Source organism: Trachurus trachurus, assembly GCF_905171665.1.
Source record: "Trachurus trachurus genome assembly, chromosome: 8".
Taxonomy (NCBI): Eukaryota; Metazoa; Chordata; class Actinopteri; order Carangiformes; family Carangidae; genus Trachurus; species Trachurus trachurus.
This window is the reverse complement of record NC_139905.1, coordinates 10,747,765-10,775,590: the sequence shown is the minus strand read 5'-3', so window position 1 is coordinate 10,775,590 and position 27,826 is coordinate 10,747,765. Positions and strand designations below refer to the sequence as shown.

The following is a 27,826-nucleotide window of genomic DNA, read 5'->3' as shown; positions in this document are numbered from 1 at the left end:
GGGGGGTCCAAAGGGTTGACAAAAGACGGCAGGGAAACATAGTCATGAACACTGGTTTGACTTTGCCTCGATCAGTATTCGGCCAAAGGATGTCACTGACGGAGGAGTTGGCTTTATTCAACATGTGATGTGTATACGTACAGGGCTGCACATACTGTATATGGACCTTTAACACAACTGCAGTTCCCTTTTTTTTCTCAATGTATTCAGCTTTCACAATGATAAAAGTTTCTACAAATGAGAACTGCCTGATAAACTTGTGGGATGCAGTGATTAATAATCAGGTCATTTCCATAAAAGCAGCACTGTTAATTCTCCCATCACATGAAATCGAAGGCACGTCACAGAAAAAAAAAAAAAAAATGGCACAGACACTCAGTGCAAAAATAATTAACATTCTCGAGCTGTGCCACTGTATAAAGTATAAAAATATACAGTACAACAAATGTCAAAGACAAAAAAAAGTACCTAACTGTCATTTGTGCATAATTCATACAAAAAATGAATAAAATACAATTAAAAACAACATATCCCACTGAATTAGCAATTTCTGTAGCTGTAATGCAAAAAGGAAAACTACATTTACCTGAGTACATAAAAATATGAGGATCAAGTCTAATCTCATGTACAAAGTTTTAACTTTTTGATCACTTGGGGGCAGAATAACTTTACAATAAGCTGACAAACACTATCATGGCCTTATGAGATCAGGTAAATAAAGTATATCCAATGTTTTCAATTCATATTTAGTCGTTTCCATGTTGAAAATTCCTTCCCCTGTTGCACAGGTTGTGGTTTAATCAGAGCTTCCTTTGCTGGAGACGACTTCCTGCTGCAGGTCAGGGTACAAGGGTCATGGGTGATGAGCTCAGACCAAACCAAACCACACCAAACCACATACAGTAAATGTGCAGGCTACGAAGCCACAACAAGGAGTTAAGAAAAAAAAAAGAAGCTTTAAAGTGATACGCCAACATTTTTTTTGCTCTAACCCTCCGTTTTGACCGATCTCGTCCCGTTACCGGCATTTGACCGCTCAAGATGCCTTACCGGAGAGTTTTGTCAGCTCTGAGACGAAGATCGGTCCGTTTAGAGTTGCTGAAGAGTGTCGTTGATTACTTTAGGTGAAGGCAGGCTACCATTACCCGTAATTACGGATGGATGGTGTCTTATCTGCTTGTCATGGACTCGAGAGTGAGGCAAGAAATGTATAAAAAATAAAAATGTTGGCATATCCCTTTAAGGCTCAGTAAATCTGACACACACTTTTAGTATTCATGTTCCTGGGTGTTTGATTCAGTTTCTGTGTTTACATGCACTTAAGTAAACAGGCCACAGTCAGTTTATAAATATATCCAGGATAGAGGCGGCATTTTGAAGCAGCGGGATTGTTTCTGGGAAAAGAGTGGGATGATGAAAGTGAAACTAAAATAAATGACTAACCATGCTTCAAAGTTTTCCATTCAAAGTGAAACTAAAAGCAAATCTAAATGAGTTCATTTCCATTGTGGGACACTTGTGGCTCTTTTGTGTGATATGGAGAGACGTGTGAGGCAAAGCAGAACATGACTGAACGAACAGAATCCGGAAAGACAAGTTGCTAATGCCGCCAAAACAAACTGTGGGGGAAGTGGAAAAAGATCTTAATAAGTGACCTACTGCATGTTAACAGTTTCCAGGTTACCACAGTGCTCTCATTGACGATGACCTGTGTACCCTGGTTTCCTAAGTGCATGTAACCATGTTTTTTGTCAATACAACACCATTGATTAGTCAGGCTTTGAAGACAGTTGATGCGATTAAACAATCTCAGAAAGACACAGAGTGTTAGGAGAAATCCACCAACCACCTGCTGAGCAAGCAGAAGAGACCATGCCCCGGCTTTTAAGAAACATGTTATGACTAGATCACACACATGTAGTAAAAAGGAAAAATTTTCATCACAAAGCCATGCAAAATCTACTAAAAAGTTTTTTAAAAAAATGATCCTCATTCATACAGGCCCCGACGACGGTTGTCCTCTGGTATAGCTGCCTTTGTTGCAAGAAAACGCGCCGTCACTTTTCACATAAATGGCACCGATAACGATGAGCACGACTGCCAGGAAGAGACCTACGCCGAGAATGACTGCCATTGTTGTTTGGTCCCCTGTGGGAGATGGGATGGGGAGTTTGTGTTATATTCTCTCTCTCAGCTCATCTGCTCAGGTTGTGGTTCTCTGGAGTTTCTCTTTTTCAGATAAAACACAATGCCCAAAATCAAAATCAAAAGAATGACAACAGCGATTAAAATCCCAGCCGTGGCTCCGGGGCGACTTCCTGCTGGAGAACAACAGCATGAGGGGATTATAGAGAATAACAGAGTGAAAGAAAGTGATATAATGCGATGACTTGGGAGTAGTGATCTTACTTGGAGCTTGGACGAAGGTGAAATATTTGGTCGTGCTGCCATGGTCGTTGGACGCCGTGCAGGAGTACGTCCCTTCAAACTGAAGGTCCCAGGGCAAGGTGAGCTCAGCATCTTTGTGATTCTTAATCTTCTCTTGTACGGCTTCTGGGAGCTTCCACGTGTACACCGGCGTTGGGTTTCCTCCCGCTGTGCAGCTCAGAGTCTTGTTGCTGCGCTGTGTGTCGTTCAGCGTCATGTTTGCCGGCGAGTTGAATTTAGGCGGGTCTGAAGACGGACAGGAAATCAAGTTAAAAGTGGATCAGACAAAGATAAATATTATTCAGTGAGATGTTTGCACGAGGACGGCGTTAAAGAGCTCACACTGTATCATCAGTTTGTGAGAGTTTGACTGTGTTGTGGGAAGATTTGGATCTGCTGGGCCGAATGTCAGCTTCGCTTCGCACAAGATCTCAGCTCCATCGTCATCTCCGTTGGCCGTATATTCGAAGGTTTCTGACTTATCGACTGGAGTCCGAGTGTCTTCAATATAATGGTGAAGTTTGATCAGCTGATTTCTTATGAGCCAACGCATAGAGAAGTTCATTGCTGGTGCAACATTGGTAACGTCACAGTCAAAGCGATACTTTTTGCCTTCCACCATGGGTTTCGCTGGAATTTGAATTTGCTTGGACATCTTCACAGTGTCCGGCGTTTCTGCAGAAAAAAGCAGGAAAAATGTTGAACAAACCTCCTGACGTCAGTGGTATTAAAGGGATACTCCTGCGTAAATGTAACCCATGCTCTAATGCACCGTGAGACCGAGTAGAACACCCGCTCAAGAGATGAAGTTTGCCGACCGTAAACTTATTGAGTTGTTGCGACTTCAGCACGGACAGCCAGATAGAAAAATACTGCTGTCTATGGAGCCAAGAGCCAATCACCATCAGGAAAGCCACTCATAGCCACAAATAATGCTCAGAACAGCACCAAACTTCATCAACAGAACAAATGGGGTCCCGGCACATAATACGAGGCATCAAACCCCTCCTAGCTTTGCCTGGTTTCTATTGAAAAGAGACAAAAACAGAACTCACCTACTCTCCTCCAGCTGCTTTCTACTAATGGAAGCCCTAACAAGTCGATTACTGAATGCAGTAGAAAAGGAAAGAGTCCAGTGACGCTTTGTTCCAAAAATGCACGCACTGTGATAGTTTGAGCAACTCAGCTTCATTTATTTTCCCAACGCTCGTAAGTTATTGTTAGAAACAGAGAGGGACGACAGGTAAGAACACTGTAATCGACTTGTCAGGGCTTTTCCCACAACTAGCAAGCAACTGGAGGATAGTGGGTGAGTTTTCTTTTTGTCTCTTTTCAATAGAAACCAGGCAAAGCTAGCAGGTGTTCGATGTCTTCCTGTTGACAAAGTTTTGTTTTGTTTTGAGCATTATTTGTGGCTTTTTTGATGGTCTGTCTGTGCTGAAGTCGCTACAACCTGAGAAGTTTGCAGTCGGCAAACTTGATCTCTCGAGGGGTTGTTCTAGTTAGATGTTCTGTTAGAGCATGGGTTACATTTACGCCGGAATATCCCTTGTAGTCTCATTAAAAAACTGAAAAAAACTAAAAAAAACATCCAGAGTTAAGGACTGCTTACTGTAAACAGTGACTGGCAGGTTATGAGGGCACTGAGTGCCGTCGTGGAGATTGAAGAAGCACACCGGAGCGATACTCCAGTCTGTTACAGACTTTACTGTAAAGGTAACGAAGGAGGCCCCGTTTGTGAGCGGGACGCCGTCCTGCGTGGACTCCCAGCCCATTCCCTGCGTCACGCTGGGTGTTGAGCTGCAGTTGGCCGAGAACGAGTCTCCAAATTTCACCACAACTCGAGAAGGGCTCAGCGTAGCAGCACAGTCGTCACTCACTGCATTTCCTGAAAGAAAAAACGGACAGATTAGAAGCCACACTGCAAGAAGCAGCCACAGATACGTCTTCAGTTTGAAACGAGTTACAGTTTAGTCGTTAGTTGTGGTCAATAACACCTAACACGAGACCGAGTCAAGACCAACACCTGAGAAAACCTGAGAAAACCAAGTCCAGGACAAGACTGAGAAACGTAGTTTAAACCAGTGAGACGCTGCCACTCTACATTATAGTGATTGTTGTTGTTTTTTCTAAGCTTTCCAGGAAACTTTCATTTTTTATTCATATTTTTTGAAACTTTACCTGTAAACGAACCCTTATAAAACAAGTGCACTGCTGCAGACAGAGTGCAGATCTAATCACAGACAATCCAAACAACTCTATTCAATTACATTTAGCAATCATATTATTACATATATTTATTCACATTGTATCAGGTTAAAACAAAAGATAACGACTTTATACTGTACATCTTTCCTCCCTGCTCCGCATCCATCAATTTAAAACCCACCACATCAGGCGATCATTAGTTTAGTCCATTAGATTGCCCATTAACCGCTGTCACTTCCTGGGGTCCAAACACATCCATCTATCACTGACACTCACAGTGAGATTCACAATACAGAACTTCTGACACATAGGACAGTTCCATATAATGATCTATTTTCTTCTGTAACCAAGAAAAGACAGGATCCCTGGACTCTGGCATACACCTTGACTTTTAATTCTATTTATATGTATGATGTTTCTTTTAAAGCAGAAGTGAGTGATCCGGTCGTTTTCGCTAATGCTGCGTTCCAGGCAGGCTTTTGAAATCGTAAATTACAGCTTCAAGTCACAACTTACGACTTTGTAGCGTTCCAGGCAACCCACTCGTGTTTTTCCGACCTGTTTTACCGGTGAAAGTCACTATAACGGCCACTCGTAACTTCCGACCGGTGAACTCGTACCAGATCGAACTGGTACCACTTCACGGTCGGAAAAATACGAGTTTCCTTGAATGTCACCACATTCACGGCGTTCCTTGGCTGCACACACAGCCCTGCATGCCGTTCTCTCTCCTCATTGGATAAAAACTGTAGGATACGATAAATGTTTTCTCTTCGGCTCAGAGCAGAGCAGAGGGACTGACAGACCCGTGTTTCGGTCCAAACACTCTATGTAAGTGATTGCTGTCGGAAGATATAACTATTTAAGACTTATATTAACACAAATATATCACTCACTTCTGCTTTAATGTATGATTTGTCTAAGTATGATATGTGTTGAGTGGGATTGTGGGGATTGTGGAGCTGCTGTGCAGCACAAATTTCCGTAAGGACAATAAAAGTCTTTTAAGTTTAAGTTAAGTTCAATGTCAAATTAAATGTGTAATCAATGTGCTTGAAAAAAAAGAAAAAAAGAGAACGGCCACAATTAAATAAAGTATAAATATAATTCACTGTACTTGTGCCACCTGTTAGCCTTCAGACTACTTTCTGACTGAATCACCAAACAATAGTCAATCTATTTGTTTAACTTGCTCGGCATGAATTCTTCCACTTACGTACTTCTCTTTCTCAATAACGAGTGACGATCCCAGACTGAATTATGAAATCATCCCTAATGACTTCAATGTACTTTTGTCACCTGTTGCCTGATTATTTAGTCACCTATTGTTTCTCAATCACTTAAACATCTAATTTAAAAAAATACATGTCCTGTGTAGTAAGAGCAAAAAAGAAAAGGAAAAGAAATACTCTATAAATCACCAGCTATGCTTCGTAGCCATACCAGCCCAGGTATGGCCGTATATTCTTATAAAACAAGTGCACTGCAGGCAGAGTGCAGATCTAATCACAGACAATCCAAACAACTCTATTCAATTACATTTAGCAATCATATTATTACATATATTTATTCACATTGTATCAGATTAAAACAAAAGATAACAACTTTATACATCTTTCCTCCCTGCTCCGCATCCATCAATTTAAAACCCACATGAGGCGATCATTAGTTTAGTCCATTATATTGCCCATTAACTGCTGTATTCACTTCCTGGGGTCCAAACACATCTATCTATCACTGATACCCACAATGAGACTCACAATACATCTGACACATAGGACAGCTCCATATATAATGATCTTGGTTTCTTCAGTAACCAAGAAAAGACATGTCTCCAATGTAAAATTAAATGTGTAATCAATGTAATGTATGTATAAGAATGGCCACAATTAAAGGTGCCATATGTAAGAATGTGGCCAAAAACGGTTACTGCAGTCAAATTCAATACAAAGCGATCTTGTTTTATCTCCCAGCCATAGCGGCAGCTCAGTGGAAGCAGACCGGAGGCTGAAATGCCACTGACGCCGCCGTGACTAGGAGAGAGGGCTAGGTGGCGCAACATGCCAACATGTAAATTCAAAACATAAACATGATTTGCAGTCTGCAAAAAAAGATTTTTAATGCGAATACTCTGGCTGTAGGCTACTATTGTTGTTGGTGAGTTCATCATGTTATATGAACATTATTCCTGAGTCTCTGTGACATATTAGGAGGATTTTACGGCCAGTTGCTTTAGATTTCTTACATATTGTACCTTTAAATAAAGTATAAATATAATTCACTGTACTTGTGCCACCTGTTAGCCTTCAGATTACTTTCTGACTGAATCACCAAACAATAGTCAATCTATTTGTTTAACTTGCTCGGAATGAATTCTTCCACTTACGCACTTCTCTTTCTCAATAACGAGTGACGATCCCAGACTTATGAAATCATCCCTGTGATGACTTCACTGTACTTTTGTCACCCGTTGCCCGATTTATTTAGTCACCTATTGTTTCTCAATCACTTAAACATCTAATTTAAAAAAAAATACATTCCCTGTGTAGTAAGAGCAAAATAGAAAAGGAAAAGAAATACTCAGATATAAATCACCAGCTATGCTTCATAGCCATACCAGCCCAGGAATGGCCGTATATTCTTATAAAACAAGTGCTCTGCAGACAAAGTGCAGATATAATCACAGACAATCCAAACAACTCTATTCAATTACATTTAGCAATCATATTATTACATATATTTATTCACATTGTATCAGATTAAAACAAAAGATAACAACTTTATACATCTTTCCTCCCTGCTCCGCATCCATCAATTTAAAACCCACATCAGGCGATCATTAGTTTAGTCCATTATATTGTCCATTAACAGCTGTATTCACTTCCTGGGGTGCAAACATCCATCTAGGCCTATCACTGATACTCACAATAATAAGACTCACAATACTGTAAACACAACCACTACATCAACCCTATCGGACACATAGGACAGCTCCAAATATAATGATCCCTTTGCTTCAGTAACCAAGAAAAGACATGTTTTCAATGTAAAATTAAATGTGTAATCAATGTATTTGAAAAAAAGAAAAAAAGAATGGCCACAGTTAAATAAAGTATTAATATAATTAATTGTACTTGTGCCACCTGTTAGCCTTCAGACTACTTTCTGAATGAATCACCAATCACTTCCACCAATCTATTTGTTTAACTAGCTCGGCATGAATTCTTCCACTTACTTACTTCTCTTTCTCAATAACGAGTGACGATCCCAGACTGAATTATGAAATCATCCCTGATGACTTCACTGTACTTTTGTCACCTGTTGCCTGATTTATTTTGTCACCTATTGTTTCTCAATCACTTAAACATCTCATTAAAAAAAATGACATGTCCTGTGTAGTAAGAGCAAAAAAGAAAAGGAAAAGAAATACTCTATAAATCACCAGCTATGCTTCCTAGCCATACCAGCCCAGGTTACACAATGACAACCTATAATTCACTAATCCACTTTATCAAATGCTGCATTATAAAATGTGGTTTGGGACTGATGGGAGCTGAGGGGAGTCACCACTTCTCTGGAAGAGGAGGGTCTGACTCATGTGAAAATCATCCCCACACACAGGATAATGATACAACTTTGGGATTCCCAGGATGGGACATGTAATATTCCTCTAGAGATAGATAGGATACAGAGTGTATGTTGTTGTTCTTTAGAGGCTCTCGTTTCTGCGTTATTTGTATTTATTTAGCCTATTGCACGTGGTATCAAGTGGAGGGACAACATTATTTCTATTTTTCTTGTTGACTACAAACGCATCGCCCCAGACAAAGGACAGCTGGGACTTTGCGCATGAAGTTTACGCATGAATGAAAGTTGGCTAGAAAGTGTGCGAGCTGCTTTGAGATAAGTATTAAGCGAACACATGTAAATCATCAGCCTTCAGTGGTGTCGGGTTAAATAATGGGCGTAGGCTGCTGGCTGCAGAAGCGACGCTGTAGCTTTCACTGGCATGACACCAAAAGTTTCTCAGGTGAATAACCCCGAATTAAAAAAAAAAAAAAAAAAGGAACAACAACCGCACAATAACCAGGAACTGGAGAGAAAAGAGAGTTTACCTGCACAAGCGATGAGGCCGCAGAGGATGAGAAGCCACTTCATGTTTCCTTTCTGAAACAAACACCGACTCTCTAACAACTCAATGAACTTCAGTTCACCGACAAACAGGCTGACTGACTGACTGAGGGCTCGTCTGATTCTTAACCTGATTTCGCTTTCTGTGCCGTTTCTCTTTCACCTGGTGGTGGTGACGCCGACCTGAGATAAAAAGCCTCGAACACGGTGCTGCGTTTAGGTGCACCTCGGGAACTCTGGACACTCTGCACTCGCCACTAGTAGCTACTATGGTGAGATGCATGTTGCAAAGTCCATTTTTGGTGCTTTGGTTTGTTCCGAGGCGGAGCTAGTGACACTCATTAAAGAGACAGAGGGAGAAAAATAAGAAGAAAGATGAAAGCTACAGCATAAGTGCCATAGCTCTGCAAAGGAGCCTGGGAAAATGTGTTTAATCGTCTTATTTTCTCATTTTTAAACGTTTTCACCGCCTCCAACATATTTGACTTTTATACAAACCAGACTCATACAATGTTTGACTTAAATCATATACAAGTAAATAAATAAATGTAAATAAATTCATTTTGCTTATGAAAAATGCCGTCTGATATAGCCTATTTATTCATTTATAAACTACCTTTATGTGTTTTCTTTGTAACTATACTCCAAAAGATCAAAGCCAACATTTCATAAACCATCAAGACACCAGACATTAAGAAACATCCTTGTGCGACACTTGTTGAGCAATTAGGCTTCAATTGCATTATGTCCTATACGGGACAGGAAGGCAGCATTACTCATCTTGAAAAACCTGCTGTCCCCACAGAGAATGACGTGTTAAAGTGTCTTTTGATAAGATACTTTCCGTCCTGTCTGAGGCTGAGATAAATCTCCAGGATTTCCACAGTCAAAAGTAAAACAATAGACATGTTGATACATCTGTATCCTTTGTAGTCTCATTTTATTGAGACTAAATGAAAACATGTCAAATTCAACCGCATTTGTAAATTAATGGGGGCGAATTTTTAAATGAATGAATGCACATTTCTTACAAAGCAACATCTTTTTTTAATAATAAAATACTGTTGTACGTCAGTTAAAAATATATACAGCAGTATTCAAAAACATTACGAACACACATTAAAAATGTTCTCATGTCCAGAATATCACACACACACACACACACACACACATACACACACACACTCAGGCCTTCAACTCCAACTTTTACATGTCAATCTGCAGTCCGTTTTTTAAAACAACTATGTCTTTCACCTTCACCGTTACTCTCATAAATAAATATAAGGTTTTTGCATTTACATAAAAAAATATCCTGAATATACAGTTCTGATTGACATTAGGCTCTAAAGCCCGCAGTCATTCAGTCATAGAAAAAGCATACAACTGTGGAACAAGACAATTTGTTCCTTTAAGGCTGGAGCCTGATAAAAGGCCAGGCACACACACACACATAGGAGAAGGCCACAAACAGAGAGAAGTGCACAAACAATAGTGAAGGGGACAATGGGCTCAATTGATTGACACATTGAGCAAAGCTAGCGATATTCACACCTTCAGAGGAGCGGTGGACTTCCTGTTGGTGTGACTGTGAAATCCACTGCAGTCTCAGGGGGGCACCACTTCTTCAAACACATTTTTATAAATAAATGTAAAAAAAACCATCCCTATAGTGATTCAAATTGAAATGCATATCAAGGGGGTGGACTCTTAAAAAAAGGAACCGAGGCTTTAGTGTGAAGCCATGGTCAAGAAAAACATTCATAAATCATATTAAACTTTGTGCTCAAGGGGGGAAAAAATATCCAGTTTCTCTGAGAAATCATCAGAGTCACATTGTTTTGAGTCTTTGCTCCCCTTCTTCCTTCGGTCCAGTGAAAACAGGCACAATCCAGTAGTTTCACTTCAGTAAAATTGTGCAGCTCAGGTCAAGTTTGGTAATTTTCTTATAATTAGATTATTCCACGAAGGGTGAGATGCTATTTAAATGTATTGGGGAGGAGGGGATAAACAGTAAAGTGTGAAGTTCGGAGGCGTCAGTCCAGTGTAGCTCATTCAGAGTGGTCAGCGTTCCCGTTCCCCCGAGGCACCAGCACCAACAACACTTGCAGTCTGACGCTAAGACAGTTTGGTCATGGGAAACTGCATGTCCCAGCCGTTGTGAGCTACGTTGCCGTTGTGGTTGCCGAGTTTGGGGTTTTTGAGGCTGTAGCGGCGCATCTTGGTGTTCTTGTAGTAGATGGAGTAGATGAAGCAGAAGACGACGGAGATGCAGACGACCATGAGGGCCACGAACCCAGCGATGAGGGGCAGGTAGTCCTCTGTAAACGAAACGGAAATCAGATAAAATCATCAACATGTTCCGATGAAAAACGCTCAAAATAACCAGCTTTGAATAAATATGTGTGTGTCACTGTCTCTGACATCATGCAACATTTTCCACTTCTCATTTTTCTGCTGCAAATTCAATGTCAGCATGCACGTTCACAGATGAAAACTAATTACCTCCTTACTATTTTAACATACTTTAACCCATGCTCAGGCAGGAAGACATCTGTATTAGTATTGTTATTATTACTGAGACACATGGAAGTCATTATTTTCGACAAAAACTTACCCAAACCTCTGGCCTTCTGCCCTTTTGTCTCTTTCTTTGTGCACAAATCGCTCAGAAAAAATAAATTAAAAATAAAATCTGCCATTTTGAAATAAATTTAAATGGCTGAATAGAAAAATATCTCTTTGACTGGCTTTTTTTTTCTTTCTTTCTTTCTTTCTTTCTTTCTTTCTTTCTTTCTTTCTTTCTTTCTTTCTTTCTTTTTTAGAATCTGCTACTTAGTGCAGAGTTTACTTCTTTGCAGGAGATGCTTCTATTGATTAATTATGCACTAGTACTGTCAGGCTCAGGTAGAGATCAAAACCAGTCTTTAGACGTGCTGCTGTAAGGGAAGAACTCCCATGATGCACTGTGCTCTCTGTCTCTCTCTCTCTCTCTCTCTCTCTTTGACTTAGACTTTTATTTTCTCCTTCCTCTAGTTTGTGCTTCTCCTCTGTGTCTCTCTCATTCTGCAGAGTCTTAATCCACCATAACAACACTTAGTTAGTTATTATTATAATAAATTATCAATATCATATCATTATCAATGGCTATTTCCTCTATATCAACATAAAGTACAGCAGTTATTGGTCTCTCTCTCTCTCTTCAGCCCATCACCATCTATTTCCCCTCTTTCCTTACAACAGTCAACAGCGTTTCCTCCTGTTCGCTGTTGACAAGTTTTTTTTTTATCACAGTGAAAACTTCTGAGTCTCTCTCTGTGATACCGTGAGATCCTGATCCGACCTTGTAAAATGAGACGACGATGTTTGTTATGATTTGGCTCCCTCTAACGTTTTTTATTGAGTTTGGTCTGAACGGTGGTTTATAGGTGACGGTCACACGCGTTGAGGGGAAATAATAATTAGAAGATGTTTATATATATGGGCCGAGTGAGTGCAGTGGAGGTGATGGAAACGAAACAAACATCCCCTTGGTTTTAAAGCTGTGCACCATGAAGGCTCATAGTGAGGGATTCAGAAAGACTTATAGACTGATGCTATTGTATGTAACCCAATGTATCTTTTACTCGAATAATCTCTTACACAACCTGAATGTTAAGCATCTCACCTGATCAATGACAACCCTGTCTGTTGTTATGTCTCGGTTTCATTTGTACCGTGTTTATATACTGTATAAATAAAGATGTTTATAGAGAGCCTAAGCGGAAGCAGGAAGTAACGGTCGCCGTGGGACCTCAACTCGGAAAAAGTCTCCATGTAAGTGAACGGGAGTCAAAGTTTTATTTCGTGATCCGATTTAATTGTGCCATGAGGAAAAAAATATGACCTCTACCTGTTTAAAACATCGCGTTTCATGCCAAAAAGTCTGCAGTTTGTTGTAAAACTATTGGAAAATAAAATTCAGAAGAATCCGTAACCAGAAAGACGACAGGTCGCCTAGGTGACGTCACACACCAAATGCCGCCCTTTCCCGTGTCAGTTGGTGACGTATTTTTTGTGGGACACCAGATCTGTAGTCCGTAGAGCGGTCGTCACACAAAATACATTCCTCCGTTGCCGTTTTACGATCAACTGCTGATTTCTCGGCATGAAACGTGATGTTTTAAAGAGGTAGAGGTCATATTTTTTTCTCATGGCACAATTCAATCGGATCACGAAATAAAACTTTGACTCCGTTCACTTACATGGGGACTTTTTCCGAGTTGAGGTCCCATGGCGCCGTTACTTCCTGCTTCCGCTTAGGCTCTCTATATAAACTATAAACCCATTCTCATACAATTTGTGTAAAGGGGAGAAGAGATCAATATTTATTTCTTGGCTTCAAACCCCTTTGCCACAAACTTGTTTCCCCTGCTGCGGCACTTTGATAGATGATGCATGTTTCCTTCTAAATAAATGTACAACAGAGTTTTGATTCTTACCCTTAAAAATCAATTCGACCACATGGTAGACGGTGCCGACGTTGTTGGTGGCCGTACAGTTGTAGAAACCGGGTTCCGTCACTTCCGTCAGCACGCCTTTCCCTGACTCTTGGCCGTACCACTGGATCACTGGAAGCGGGTCGCCGTCGGCTTCGCAGATGAGCTCCTCGCTGTAACCTCTGAACAGCGGGATCTTCTCAGGTAGCTTCGTTTTGTTAATGACGGGCGCATCTGCAGAGACACGGGGGCAAAGAGAGCGTTCAGTACTGGTGCTGGTTGGCTGTGGCATCCCTAAATCAACATTTTACACACTGTGCTTTTTTTCTGTGAGAAAAATGAATGAATGAATGAATGAATGAATTTATTTAGAACATAAAAAATAAAATTTAAAAACAAAAAGAGAATACAAACAAAAGAGCAGTGTCCAAAAAAGGAGCAGGTAAAACTTATATGACCCTACCCCTTTCTTACTTATCTATTAATAAATCTAGCATTTTAATTTAATTTAAAATTAATATTATTACCAATATCCTCAGTGGATATTAGTATTCATTAATAATAATTGTATATTTATTAATTATATATTAAAGCAGAAGTAAGCGATCCGGTCGTTTTGGCTAATGCTGCATTCCAGGCAGGCTTTTGAAACCGTAAATTACAGCCTCAAGTCACGACTTACAACTTTGTAGCGTTCCAGGCAACCCACTCGTGTTTTTCCGACCTGTTTTACCTGTGAAAGTCACTATAACGGCCACTCGTAACTTCCGACCCGTGAACTCGTACCAGATCGAACTGGTACGACTTCACAGGTCAGAAAAACACGAGTTACGGGCTGCCTTGAACGCACCATAACGTCTTGTCAGCCGATGGAGTTAGCAGCCCCCGCCCTCGTCACGGATCTATTGGTCCTCGTCCCTACGTCACCACATTCAGGCGCATCCCTTGGCTGCACACACAGCCCTTCATGCTGTTCTCTCTCCTCATTGGATAAAACTTGTAGGACACAAGAAAAGTTTTCTCCTCGGCTCAGAGCAGAGCAGAGTGACTGAGAGTCCCGTGTTTCGGTCCAAACACTCTATGTAAGTGATTGCTGTCGGAAGATATAACTATTTAAGACTTATATTAACACAAAAATATCACTTACTTCTGCTTTAATTATTATAATAATTAATAATCTACAAAAACAAATCATCCCTTAACACAACTCCTCCATATAACATTTATACTCCTCATATAACTCCTCAAAAATAACAAGCTCTCAGGCTGGATACGCCTCAGATGATACTGGGCCTGAATCAGGGTGTGTTGTGTCAATAATAATAATAGGCAGCCTGATCTGGAGTGGCAAATATCAAATGTGTTTGTAGTAACTATCAAAACAGACTTAGGATATTTAGGATTTGTTTTACGTTGGGTACTTTTACAGCCCACAAACATGGCAGCTAGCTGAGCCAAAAACAAGAGCAGCCAATGGGATTACAGCATCAACACAAGTGTCTTGATACCAGACCGACCAAAATAGGGCTAAGATAACAGAGTTGTCCTTCATATTTGTTTTTGTTTTTTCTTCTGAAGTCACAGTTGATCAAACAAGTTTCTGTGAGATCTTGTGTCTGGGAAATTGCCGCTGTAACTACAAATGGCAGGAAAATGGGTTAAAACCGTCCTTTATCTGTCGCCTCCCGTGTTTTCTCATCAGAAAACCATCTAGTGTGCGGTCTGCCTTATGCAGTGTCGCCTGTTATTCCTCTAAAATGATCCAATAACATGTCCATCCATCACTTCATCATGCAGCTTATATATCAGATTAATCTGAGGTGTAAAAAGGTAAAACGTGGTCTCACAGCGGACGATCACTTCCAGAGGGTTGGACATCTTCTCTTCAGGAGACTCTGGCCCCAGGTCCAACTGAGCTACACATCTGAACTCAGTCCTGTTGTCCGTCTTGTTCAGTTTGATGCTGATGGTGGACGTCACGTTCATCGGAGATCTGTCGCTGAGGTTACCGTCTGTGTTGTCCACTTGTGTCGAGCCTGAGGGACAAATATATAAAAATTAAATAAAATTGAAGGTAGAAAAACAACCAAACAAAATCAAACAAAAAAGACATTGTTAGACATTGTGTGACAATGTTTTTACATTTGACTCTTAAGAAAATAAACATCACATTAGACTCAATCATCCAAGGCGACTCACAAGTGACGGACAACTCTAAAAAAGCTTAAGAGCAGAGGGAGGCCGTGGTGTAAGTGTAAACAAAAGACACTTTGTTGGAGGAACATCTGTGCCAAGGCTTTTGATCAAGCTGCAGCGCATCTCTTGTTTTTATTTAGATAAGCACAAACTCATCCGCTTTGAACACAAGAAACAAGCTGATCAAACGCCTGGTTTCTCTTTTACCCGTCACATCTGGCCGGTGACGACAACATCAACACTTCAATAAACTCCTCTCAGGACACAGCTCTGATGAACTTAAAGCAGAAGTAAGCGATCCGGTCGTTTTGGCTAATGCTGCGTTCCAGGCAGGCTTTTGAAACCGTAAGTTACAGCTTCAAGTCACGACTTACGACTTTGTAGCGTTCCAGGCAACCCGCAACTCGTGTTTCTCCGACCTGTTTTACCGGTGAAAGTCACTTTAACGGCCACTCGTAACTTCTGACCCGTGAACTCGTACCAGATCGAACCGGTACGACTTCACAGGTCGGAAAAACACGAGTTACGAGTTTCCTTGAACGCACCATAACAGTCCTCGTCCCTACGTCACCACATTCACGGCGTCCCTTGGCTGCACACACAGCCCTGCATGCCGTTCTCTCTCCTCATTGGATAAAACTTGTAGGATACAAGAAAAGTTTTCTCCTCGGCTCAGAGCAGAGCAGAGGGACTGAGAGACCCGTGTTTCGGTCCAAACACTCTATGTAAGTGATTGCTGTCGGAAGATATAACTATTTAAGACTTATATTAACACAAATATATCGCTTACTTCTGCTTTAACTACTTATTGAGGGAGATCAATTAACAAACTAAATGTTTCAGCATTTATTCAACAATAAGCCAATGTTTCATCCTTCAAGATGCTTATTTTGTGCTTCACCTGTGTAACATGATTTTTGCTGAGAGCACCAGCGACTATGCAACAACTTCCAACAACTTCCACTGTGTGTTATGTGGAACAAGAGGACCAGCTCGTACATTAGCAGACACTATAATCAGAGACTAACATGCTACTTTGGTCTGGACCACACTCATCCACGGGCAGCTCTGCCCTGTCAAATCGGAGAAACCTTCTCGTCTGAAAATAAACTTAATGATTCATAGAGACACCGGAGAGAGTTTCATGTTTACTAGGAAATATCTGTTCAAATATAACACCGTATTGAGGCCAGTGTTTGGGTCAAATGAGAATAAAAATTAATAAGAGCTGCAAGAGAGAAGAAATGTGTAAGAAATTTGAAGCAAGTAAAAACCAAAACTAACAAATTCAAAGCAACAATGATATTCTCTGACATTGTGAAGTCATAACGGAAAAGAAACTGGCAAATAAAAAACTCAAAAACTCAAAAACAGCTAAAAGAACTGAGATATCCTCTGATATCAAAGAGACAAAAATCTGCAAAAAAAAAAAGAAGGAAGAAAAAAACTCAAACATCTGCAATAACAAACGCACAAATCACGGAAGGAAACACGCCGACACCTCCACTTTGCTAAGTTGGAAGAGAACAGGCACTTTAATGATGTTGTGATTCTGGGTTTATATAATAACAACTATTTCCTGATTTCCTGCCAATGCACCTGGGAGGTGGAGTTTCATCCACTGAAGGAAAAATGAAAAAAAACAAGCCAAGTCTGTGAAACCTTGCAAAACATAGAGACATGTTTCCTTCCCAAAAATTAATTTTCTAACCTACAGTACAATGGCCCCAGTGCACTGTTGTACCCCAATATGTGACACTTCTATAGTGTCTCTTATGTATTATTGCTGTGAATTTATATCCCAGCTTATGTGTGTGTGTGTGGTTTTTTTTCTTTTTCAGTGATGAAAGATTGTTTCACGTGCAACTCAGCTGTCCATGGTAGATTTTCCTTGACCTCACAGAGAAGGCAGAGTGTGTGTGAGTGAATGCAGATATCCCACCGTTGAGTGGTGTGCGTGTGCCGTTCCAATGGAACCACACGCTGACTTTGTCTGCAGGAGCGACGTTGACGATGTCACAATGCAGCTGGACCTCTTCGCCCTCCACCATCTCATCGCTCTCATTCACCTTACTCAAGTTACGGACAACGCGGATGGAGACGTCATCTGGTGTCTCTGCAGTGGTGAAGAAAGAAAATCAGGATTAAATCAGGATACAAAATTGATTAAATGTGTTACAGTAAGGTCAGTAACAGTCTGACCCTCCAACATACAATATGTGGACTGAAAAAATAAGGTGAATATATCAAATGGAATAAATAACATACTCCCTTAGACTTCAAAAAGACATAATCATTAAAAAAGTCCCTGCCATGGGTATGCTATTACAGTGAGGAACCGCTGTATACGTTTTGAATCTATTCTATATTATTAATCTTCTTTGGTTTAACTTATTTAGTTTAATTTTTACTCCATCTTCCTGTTATTACAGTCTCTGTTTCCTTTGTTGTGTCATAATTGTTTTCATGTCGCTATAAGAACTACATTGTGTTGAAAATTTGAGAAAACAGCAGATAATATGATGAATATGACTCTGCATGTATGATTTTAAATGAAACTGATATAACAACAAAGTTTTTTTTAGAACTGATGACAATAAAAATATGATAATAAGGTTGATCAATACATACTGTAGAGAATGAAGTCTAAAGATTTATTGCATTTTCCAATTCCCTCAAACTCAGCAAAGCACACAGGCGTGGACTTCCAGTCTTCAATGGTGTTAACAACCCAGGTTGGACCAGTTATGCTGTTGCTCCCATCCTGCCAGTGTTGGTGCTTTAGATTGCTGTATTTCCCGGTCGGCGTGCACGTCACATTGACTTCTTCTGCTTTGTACTGCACCACCATCCTGTCTGGGGTTATTTTGATGGGGCATTCTGACGGGGCACCTGAGGAACGTAGAGAGAGAGAGAGGAAGGGAGGGAGGGAGAGGGAGGGTGGATGGGAAATGTTATTCCAGTGCAAGTCAGTACATTATCCATTATCTTTACACAACAGGTCTCTACGTCCAGCGCTGTGCAGTCCAGTGAAGTCATGCTGAAAAAACGCCTGCAGAAACAAAAGCTGCATCTGAGGAGGAAAACACTCAGGAAGGAAATATCCCTCCCTGAAGGAAACGCTGCACTTGCTGCCCACCATTCTTCGTGCTGGACTCGCCTCAGTATTTCATATCTTTAAGTCAAATGCGCCACATTTTTCAAGCCTGTTTCCATCTGTTAAAGTGTCATCTTAGAAAGAAGAATAATAAGAAATATAATAACAAGTTTTTAAAAAATCATATCATATCCACAGGCCTAAGTGGAGGCTTCAATGGTTTGATTCCCTGTGTAATACCTACTAATTACCAAACAGTTTAACTCACTCAGTGTAATGTAAATGGTTTTTCCAGCAGTCTTGACACACCTATAATTACCATTACTTCCCATTCAAAGTCTATACAACATGTAACATGAATATGAGTCATTAAATTCAGACTTTCCAGCCTCCTCTGAGCTTTTTTAAACACCACTGTGTTGTCTAAAGTTAGCAACTAAATAACCTAACCCAGGCCACAGCAGCCCATGAGCCAACAACACTATCCTATCCTGCTGCTTTTCCTGTTGATAACCTTTTTCTTTTTTTTATCGACTCGTTTAAGAATCTACAGGAAAGAAAAACATCAAGTCTGTAACTTTGTTTCCAAGAAGCTCAACTTACTGTCTGTCCCGCTAGAGTACGACACCAGCTTTAAAGTCAAAAGCACCGACAGGAGACGAAGAGAGTTTAAATCCTCCATCGGGAATAAAGTCTGGAGAGGTTGTGTGTTTTGTTTTTTTTGTTTTTCCTCCCTCGTTTTTTCCTGTCGCCGGGGTCTTCCGTTACAGTCACACCGACTCGTGCGCCTCCTGCTCGGCTTCACACACACACACGCGGCGCGACGCGCGAGCCAGAGACCAGTTGTTGACTTTTCGGGCGCGAGGCTAAAGCTAAAGTTATGGGAGCAGTGGAGCTACAGACCAGAGCTACAGACAGGCAGCTCCCAGTGCCCTGCTGCATCACCGGAGAGGAAACAGCCCTCCCCCCAACACTGAGTACACACACACACACACACACACACACACACACACACACACACACACACACACACACACACACACACACACACACACACACACACACACACACACACACACACACACACACTAGGCAAGTCTATAAATGTGGTGGTGAAACTAGGGCTGCAGAGTTAAGTTAAACTTTGTGCCAGCAGCAGGATAACAGGGGGGCTTGTTGGTTTGTAGCATTAGACAGAGAGGGATCATTTTTTGGTTTGATGCTGGCACGGTGGAAAAAGTGGTTTATGAAACTGTAAACATCCGATCAGAGTCTGTTTGTTCATGGTTTGGTTTGAACCCTGTGGCCTTCCTGTCTGGAGTCTGGATCTGTTTCCCCTGTGTCAGTCTGATACTGAGAGGTGATAAATGTTTGTTAACTTGAAAGAAAGAAAGAAAGAAAGAAAGAAAGATAGAAAGATAGATAGATAGATAGATAGATAGATAGATAGATAGATAGATAGATAGATAGATAGATAGATAGATAGATAGATAGAGTTTTTTTAATCAAAATTGATTGGTTGAGCTTGGAAATAAAAATATCAAATGATGCTTCAGTTGCTTTTTGAAATTTGATATGAATGGAAGTGATTCTGTAAAATCGTCTCATACAGATCACTGTCAAAATCGTATCGTGACAGACCTTGTGATATCGGCAAACATCAAATCGTTGTCTGTTGAATCGATATAATATTGTATTGCGGGTGCAACTGGGTGCTTGTCTTTGTATGCCAGCTTCATCACTCCTGCAACATCCAGTACAGATGGATGTGCGATATTATAATAAGTGGATTTAAATGTGTCACACATCTGTATTTCAGTGTGGATTTATCCATATCGGGCCAATATTAGGAGTAAAGTCATTAAAAATGTACTGAGGGTCAATAAGGTGGCCAGGTTAGTGCATCAGCCTATTGTGTTTATATTATTACATTACGTTGACCTCACCTCTGACAGTGACTCTGACTGTGTGGGAGACAGATCCTCTCTGATTGGAGGCGTTACATGTGTAGGTGCCCGCGTTGAGTGCTGTAGCGTTGCGGATGTGTAAACGGGACACTCCGTCTTCATCTTCCAGCTCCACATTGGCCGTCCGGTAGTAACTCCAGGCGTAATGCGGCCGTGGGTTTCCAGTGGAGGAGCATTTCAGATACACATCGGAACCAGCCTTAACTTCAGCATCTTCAAGCTCCACGATCTGCGATGGTGCGTCTGCAGACAAACAGTGAAAACATGACAAGTGAATGAAATCTAACAGATCCAATGCTGCTGACTGACTGCATACTGTATTAGTCTACTTGCCAACAATGAGTACCCGGAAATGTTGAGTACCCCAAAGTTTTATGTTAGAAATATATAGTATGGGTCCCCAGTATTCAGAAACTGCCGGGTGCTAACTTATATATATTGGGCAATTAGCACAACTGACATAATTAGCATAAATTAGCATAATTGCCTATATGGGCAATATTTCAACAAAATTGACTTGGCTGATCTGGGCAATATTGGGGTGGTTTAAGGGGTTATTGATGATGCTGAATCCATTTCTGACATTTTCAAAACTCAAAATGGCTGTCTAAACCGGTAGTGACCAGATGAAATCCATCAAAATCGGCCCACTGGCGGTTAAAATCAGGTCACTTCCGGTTTAGACAGCCATTTTGAATTTTGAAAATGTCAGAAATGGATTCAGCATCATCAATAACATCTAAAACCACTCCAATATTGCCCAGATCAGCCAAGTCAATTTTGTTGAAATATTGCCCATATAGGCAATTATGCTAATTTATGCTAATTATGTCAGTTATGCTAATTGCCCAATATATATAAGTTAGCATCCGGCAGTTTCTGAATACTGGGGACCCATACTATCTATTTCTAACATAAAACTTTGGGGTACTCAACATTTCCGGGTTCACAATGGGGCCCTATGGGCTGGCAAGTAGACTATATGTACAAATAATCTTTATAAGTGTGACTTACATGTGACGGTAATCTCCACGGTGGCGTTGACAGTAAAGTTTGAGTTTGAAGCGGTGATCGTGTACTGGCCTGCGTCACGTCTGGTTAGGTTCTCTGGAAGCTCCACCTCCTCATCATCATTGTCTTTGTACCAATGGACCTCAGGTCTGGGGAAGCCGCTGACGTTGCACCTGAGGGAGTGAGGAACGTGCTCCACAGCAGTGTAGGAGCTGGGACAGTCCAGCTCTGGTCCAACTGAAAACAAAAACACAAAAACATTTTCTATTTTACACACAGGGGGGAAGGAAATAAACGTTACAGTCGAAGCTGCATGGAAGTACACTGATGGTTTTAACCCTTTAGATCAGAGGTCTTCAACAGGGGGTCCGTGACCCCTAGGGGGTCCGCAGAGGTACTGCAAGGGGGTCATGAACTTTTTGGTTGATTATACTATTTTGTATTTCCACATTTATGCTTAAAATAAAAATGTCAATTTAAATAGCTTGTATGCATGATTATCATGCAATTAACAGACATAGTTGATCAAAGTGTGTTTATAAATGACTGAATATACATGAATATATGACTATACCAGTGTATTATTTGAATAGCTGAATTAAGGGGATACTAGCCCCAGTTTAATATAATAAAAAATTGTATGAATATATTTAGCAGGGGTCCCTGCTCCATCTCTCCAGTAGTTTGGGGGTCCTTAGCCTGAAAAACGTTAGGGGCCCCTGCTTTAGATGCCAGTTTGAAGTCTTCAAACAAAGACAATTATTGAATGTTTGGTAGTTTTGAGCAGAGCTAAAGGGGCTTAAGGTATTTATGCAAAAAAAGCAGAAAAGAATATTGATGTATGATGATTTTATAGCAGTTCTTTTGTGCATCAATTTTTGGCCACTAGGGTTTCCAATGGGTGAACATTTTTAAACCTGACACCACTTAAAAAATAGTAATGCAATGAAATCAACACTATTCAACAACATGTCTTCAAACTGGCATTTAAAGATTTAAAATCCAGAAAATGTATGAACATTTGGTAGTTTTGAGCAGAGCTGAAGTGGTTTAAGAGATTTATGCAAAAAAAAGCAGTAAAAAATATTGATATATGATGATTTTATAGCAGTTCTTTTGTGTGTCCATTTTTGGACACAAGGGTCCCGAAAGGATGGAAATTGGAGGAACCCACAATGGTAAATATGACACCTACTGGGACCTAACTAAGGGCAAACACTTTAAATATGATATCTTAGAAAATATATTGGAGTCAGTGGTATAGTGCTGCTGTGGTACTGCCATAGAAACTCAATGTAAAACTCACACAACACAAAAACATCGCGCTCCAGTGTGAAGCTTGAGGCCCCCTCGGCCTCGATTGTGTACACTCCTGCATCCCCCCTCTTCAGAGGAATGCGCGGGTCGATTAGATTTCCATCTTTCATCCATCTGACGTCGGGGGGAGGATTTCCTTCCACGGGACAGTGACTGGCCAGAGTTTGTCCTTCCCATATAGACACGTTAGACCCGGAGCAATTCATAGGCACATCTGGTCCATCTGCACACAAGCAACAAAAAACAAAACAAAACAAACGTTCATGCATTTTACTTTAACCAAACAGATGAAAAGCAGCAAAGACACAAATGCTAATGGCAACATGAGATACTTACACTGAACTGTAATATTATACTCTTGTGATGCTAGATTAAACTGCGGCCCCAATGGCGTCAGGTCCATGTGTGCCTCGCATCTGAATCTGACGCCATTGTCCCGTCTGGTCGGTGTAAAATCGAAATCAGTTGACTGGTTCACTGGCTTCTTCTCAGTGCGATTGACAAAAGTGTTCGTGCGGATCAGCGTGTCCTCCCTGTACCACCTGACTGTGAGGTTTTGCACCGGTGCAACTTGGTCGATGTCACATGTGAAATTGTGTTCGGTGTTTTCTCTCATCACACCATCCGGACCGGTGGAGCTGATGCTGACCTTCTCTGTGAACTCTGGAGACGTAAAAATAAAGAATTAGTTATTACAGTCACATGTATCACAGCCTGTTATGTGTTCAATACACGCAAGACTTACTATAAAGTGTAATGTCTGCCTTCTGCATGCACTGTTCTTCAAACGAGCTCCCTGGTTCAGCGTTTATGTAGCACGCAACAAAGGGGTCCCACTCTGTCAGCTTCTCCACAGACCAGGTCATATGGTTGATTTTGTCTTTCCCTGTGGCTCCTGCTGGGACCTCCCAGCCCAGATCCAGGAAGACAGTCTCTGGTGTGCTGCAGTTGATCGAGACAGGATCTCCATACTTCAACACAACGCTGGGGGGGTTCAACTCAATGGGACAGGAGGCGTGCACACCTGCAGCAGCAGCAGACACGTGTGTTACATTTGCAAACACTTTTATTTCATTTATTTCATTAAATGCAGTTATTTCATCAACAGGGGGTGAGATGTTCACACTTATGTTCGCAGTTACAGTAACAGACATTGTTGGGGTAGTCTTTTGTGGTAATTATTTGGTGTCTATTCAATTTTTATCTTGTGGTATTTCAGATCATGTTTCATTGGCCTTATTGTGTGCATTGTTGTGCATCTTGTGTTGTGTTTACATTATCTGTTGTTCCCTGTGCTGTATGATTTTTTTTTTTACCTGGAGGTAAAGGTTGAGTGTGTGTTGAATGTGCGATTGCTGGTTTTGTTTTTCGAGTTCAAGTTCAAGTTCAGCTCCAGCATCTCACAGAAGAATCCTGCCTACGGATGAGTGGTAACTTTTTTCACTTTTTTTTTAACCTGGAGGTAAAATAGTTTCCCCATCATCAAGCTTAACAATAACCAACAGCTTGTAAAAACACTTTCTTACTGTTTCCTAATATGTTGATGAATTCAAAACACATTTTTTATCGTACAGTATCAATAATATGGGCAGCCAGAATGCAAGTGGTCTAGACTTTTTACACTGAAACTCCTGCAGATAAAAAAGGTCAACTATGAACAAACAATGGCTGCTGAAACAATGCCAAATGTAGCACAAAGAGCGTGTGTTTGATGGAGAGTACAACTGAAATAGACTGGCGGCTAATAGTGGGCTGGGTGTGGAGAAGGCGCCAATAAAACTGGTCACTTTTCCTCTGCACTTTCCCCGAATTGACAAAACTAAACCACAAGAAAATCTTTCACCTCTTCCCCATTGAAAAACAAAGTGAAAGAGGAGAGCGTTGCTTGTGTAGCCTAATTGTCACAAACGTAAAAGAAAACGGGGGAAATGGGATTCAAAATGATAATTCGTCATTCACCAGAGCAACAGTCTGTGCAAAAAAGTTTTCAACGCCCCCCCCCCCCCCCCCCCCCCCCCAGCAGTGACGATTATAAATTGGGCAAAGAAATGCTCTCAGGGTTATTAAGGTCATTCCCCAGCTTTCTTTCCCTGTTACACAATCCCAACAAGAACAAACACCAATTTAAAGGAGCATTATCGCAAATACAGCAGTAATAGCATAAAATAAGCTGACATATGTAAAAGATGGGTCGGGGGGAGCCATAACTAAATTTACAAAAAAAAATCGCCAACAGTATAGTGTCCGTGGGGCAAATGCAGCATTTGTCTTTGTTATGATCCAAGCCGGCCCGGCGCTTGCTGCGTTAAAATGCACTCGGAACTCGCAAATCAGACCTCCGAACCGGACAAATATGCAACAGTAAGTAATGTAGCAGTGTTAGGGTGCTCACAGTCACTGAATCGCTGGTAGAACACTTTGTCTCCACGTCCCTGTGTCTTTCTTCAGCTGTCCTCTCAGCGTTATTAAGGAGGAGGACGTTTCAGTTGTTGTTGTTATCGTTGTTGTGGTTGTGCGCGACGTAGAGCTGCCGCTTCCACTAGCGAGTTTTCTTTTTCCCGCGATTGCACGTTCATTCAGCCTGGCGAGGGAGGAGGAGGGGGGAGGGAGAAGGAGGGGGGGCGGGGGGGGGGACTAAACGAGGCTGCTCTCTCTCTCTGACAGCTGCCCACTTGTTTATATCTGATAAGCTCCGCCTGGCTCCATCTAGTGGCCGAATTTTGCGATAATACTCCTTTAACACTTTTATTTTGAAGGAACAAAATGCGGTGGTTTTATTCTGTTTTTTCTTGAGTAGCCTACATAACGTTGTTGTAGTTGTTTTACTCAAATTAATGTTTTTTCCCACAACCTCGACAAGATTAATGTCAATGTAACACTTTTATTTTGAAGGAACGAAGGTGATGGTGGTATTCTGCTTTTCTTGTAAAGTAAATATACCGATGTCTTTAGTCTTTACTCAAACTTAATTTTCCTGTTATTTCCCAGTTTTCACTCCATGTTACACAACCTCCACAAGAATGATGTCAATTTAACACTTTTATTTTGAAGGAATGAGGCTGGTCCTATTCTGGATTTACTACAAAATAAATGCAGCCATTACTTTACTCATATTCTTGATTCGTGATTTTCTTTCCTTTTCTTTCTATTTAAAAAAAAAAAATATTTTCTATGTGCCCTCTTCGCTGTTGGAGGTAATGGTCAGAGTTTGTCTCAGTAATTTGTCATATGATACCGCTCCCTTCTGGTTAAAATAAAGTTGTGCACCCACGTAGGCTACATAACTCATAATTCATGATGATGCTGATCTTTATCACACTTTTCTTCTTTGCTTTAGCAGCGATTATTAAAGTTGTTTCTAACCCAGTCTCTCACACACACACAGTAAACTCGCTGTGGAAAATGGCAGAAAAAAGACTTCTTTTTTTAACGAACATAGTTTTTTTTTTTTTTTTTTTAATCCTACCTGTCGCTATGAGAAGGAACCCCGCAAAAAGCCCAAGAAATGCTGTCGTCCTACTCATTGGACCAGAACAATGACTCCTCTGTGGTTTAGTCCAGCTCGGCTGCTCTGCCGCTGTGCTCGGGTAAAGTGCTGCTCTGCTCCACTGGACCAATGAGGTGCATTGAGAGGAGAGGGACAGAGACATAAAGCCAACAACACACTGGTGACCATGCTCTCTCTCTTTCTCTCTCTCTCTCTCTCTCCGTGTCTCTCCTCCCCACACACACCCTGTGTACAGTGGATGGTGGTTTGTGTGTGTGTGTTGGTGTGTGTGTGGGAGATATTTATGAGTCACACAGTAGCCTGGCAGTTAATGTGTGTAGTGTATTTTTAGAGCGTTCTTGTGAACATGTAGCCTAATATAATATGATTTATCATGTAGTAGTCACAGTGTAAACTGAACATATTAGAGTCTGAACCACTGGCAGCTGTTACTGTATGTAGGTACAGCAAAGATCAAACTGAGACACTTTACACTTCACATCAATAACAAGTTTCTGAGGCTTTTGTCTTTTTTTTGGTAATTACTTCATGGTCTGTGCATGTGAGCAAAATTTACATAGTGAGGTTTGTCCTGTTTATATAGTTTTCATACTGTACATATGTTTATAGTATTCAAACAATATGATATGACTAGACCAGGGGTGTCAAACATGCGGCCCGTGGGCCATAACCGGCCCGCCAGAGGGTCCAATCCAGCTGCTGCATGAATTTGCCATGTGTGAAAACTGCTTGGAAGACATAAATGGATTTTTATGAATTGTGTATTTTATTCTTTGTATAATTTGTCCTGCTTTTCTTCTTTTTAAGGCTACTGTCATGAACTAATTTCCCCTCTGGGATAAAATAAAGTGGCAGAAGGCAGAATATTGCTGAAATTGCACATACTTTTTATCAAGTAATTTCAGGTTGTTCATAATATGTTTTGTAAAAGGATAGTTCATTAACTGTAAATATCTTAATAATGCACTAAAACAAAGGGAAAAATTATTACTTTTTATTTATTTACTGGTCCGGCCCACTTGAGATCAAATTGCAGTTGTTTGTGGCCCCAGAACTAAAATGAGTTTGACACCCCTGCACTAGACTAATATATGAGAAACATATAGTACATATTTGTACATATATTCACATTATTTTAACACATATTTCTCTGTGAGGGACAGAATGACAAAACTTAGAATATATGAAAAAAGAAAATAGAGTATGTACTGTACTTAACTATATTTTTTTCAGTTATTAAAGTTGGCAGAATGGGGATTTCACTGGCAAATATATGTAACAAATTAATAAAGTTTGATGCACTGCTGCTAGGGCTAAGGGAGGAATTGGAATTCACCCATATTGTAAACTCAGCTACGACATTAAAGGAGCATTATCGCAAATACAGCAGTAATAGCATAAAATAAGCTGAAATATGCAAAAGATGGGTCGGGGGGAGCCATAACTAAATTTACAAAAAAAATCGCCAACAGTATAGTGTCCGTGGGGC

The 27,826-nt window shown here is 40.7% G+C and overlaps 3 protein-coding genes across 5 annotated transcripts in view; 1 reads left to right on the top strand and 2 right to left on the bottom strand.

The window, feature by feature from the left end:
• The window catches only part of cUnh16orf89 (chromosome Un C16orf89 homolog), a 302,917-nt gene that overhangs the window by 87,238 nt on the left and 187,853 nt on the right, over positions 1 to 27,826 (top strand). The gene's annotated exons all lie outside the window — the stretch shown is intronic.
• Positions 62 to 9,009, bottom strand: LOC310990670 (vascular cell adhesion protein 1-like). Of its 3 annotated transcripts, none has more exons than XM_083978143.1 (5): positions 8,751 to 9,009; positions 4,040 to 4,315; positions 2,770 to 3,102; positions 2,410 to 2,673; positions 62 to 2,321 (listed from the first exon to the last, which is right to left on the bottom strand). In XM_083978143.1, exons 1-5 carry the CDS (start codon positions 8,791 to 8,793, stop codon positions 2,191 to 2,193), a joined length of 1,047 nt encoding a protein of 348 aa, XP_083834269.1. In that variant the 5' UTR covers positions 8,794 to 9,009; the 3' UTR covers positions 62 to 2,190. The 3 variants fall into 3 exon arrangements, with proteins under 3 accessions (XP_083834269.1, XP_083834270.1, XP_083834268.1); XM_083978144.1 differs by having other exon boundaries at positions 62 to 2,318; XM_083978142.1 differs by having other exon boundaries at positions 62 to 2,148.
• Positions 9,878 to 26,445, bottom strand: LOC310990057 (B-cell receptor CD22-like). The gene is made up of 11 exons (XM_083977283.1): positions 26,296 to 26,445; positions 23,575 to 23,853; positions 23,166 to 23,492; positions 22,819 to 23,052; positions 21,516 to 21,749; positions 20,481 to 20,744; positions 18,069 to 18,329; positions 17,380 to 17,553; positions 15,089 to 15,277; positions 13,245 to 13,475; positions 9,878 to 11,084 (listed from the first exon to the last, which is right to left on the bottom strand). The coding sequence occupies exons 1-11, from the start codon at positions 26,351 to 26,353 to the stop codon at positions 10,882 to 10,884; spliced, it is 2,454 nt and encodes an 817-aa protein (XP_083833409.1). The 5' UTR covers positions 26,354 to 26,445; the 3' UTR covers positions 9,878 to 10,881.

Excerpts from the sequence above, each read along its gene's own strand:
- LOC310990670 (XM_083978142.1), bottom strand. The coding sequence starts at position 8,793 with ATGAAGTGGCTTCTCATCCTCTGCGGCCTCATCGCTTGTGCAG. Across the intron at positions 4,316-8,750 it reads CGGCCTCATCGCTTGTGCAG|GAAATGCAGTGAGTGACGAC; the intron begins GTAAACTCTCTT and ends TTTTTCTTTCAG. Across the intron at positions 3,103-4,039 it reads CCTGCCAGTCACTGTTTACA|AAACGCCGGACACTGTGAAG; the intron begins GTAAGCAGTCCT and ends TTTTTTCTGCAG.
- LOC310990057 (XM_083977283.1), bottom strand. The coding sequence starts at position 26,353 with ATGAGTAGGACGACAGCATTTCTTGGGCTTTTTGCGGGGTTCCTTCTC. Across the intron at positions 21,750-22,818 it reads GCGCGATGTTTTTGTGTTGT|TTGGACCAGAGCTGGACTGT; the intron begins GTGAGTTTTACA and ends TTTTGTTTTCAG. Across the intron at positions 15,278-17,379 it reads CACACGCACACCACTCAACG|GCTCGACACAAGTGGACAAC; the intron begins GTGGGATATCTG and ends TTTGTCCCTCAG.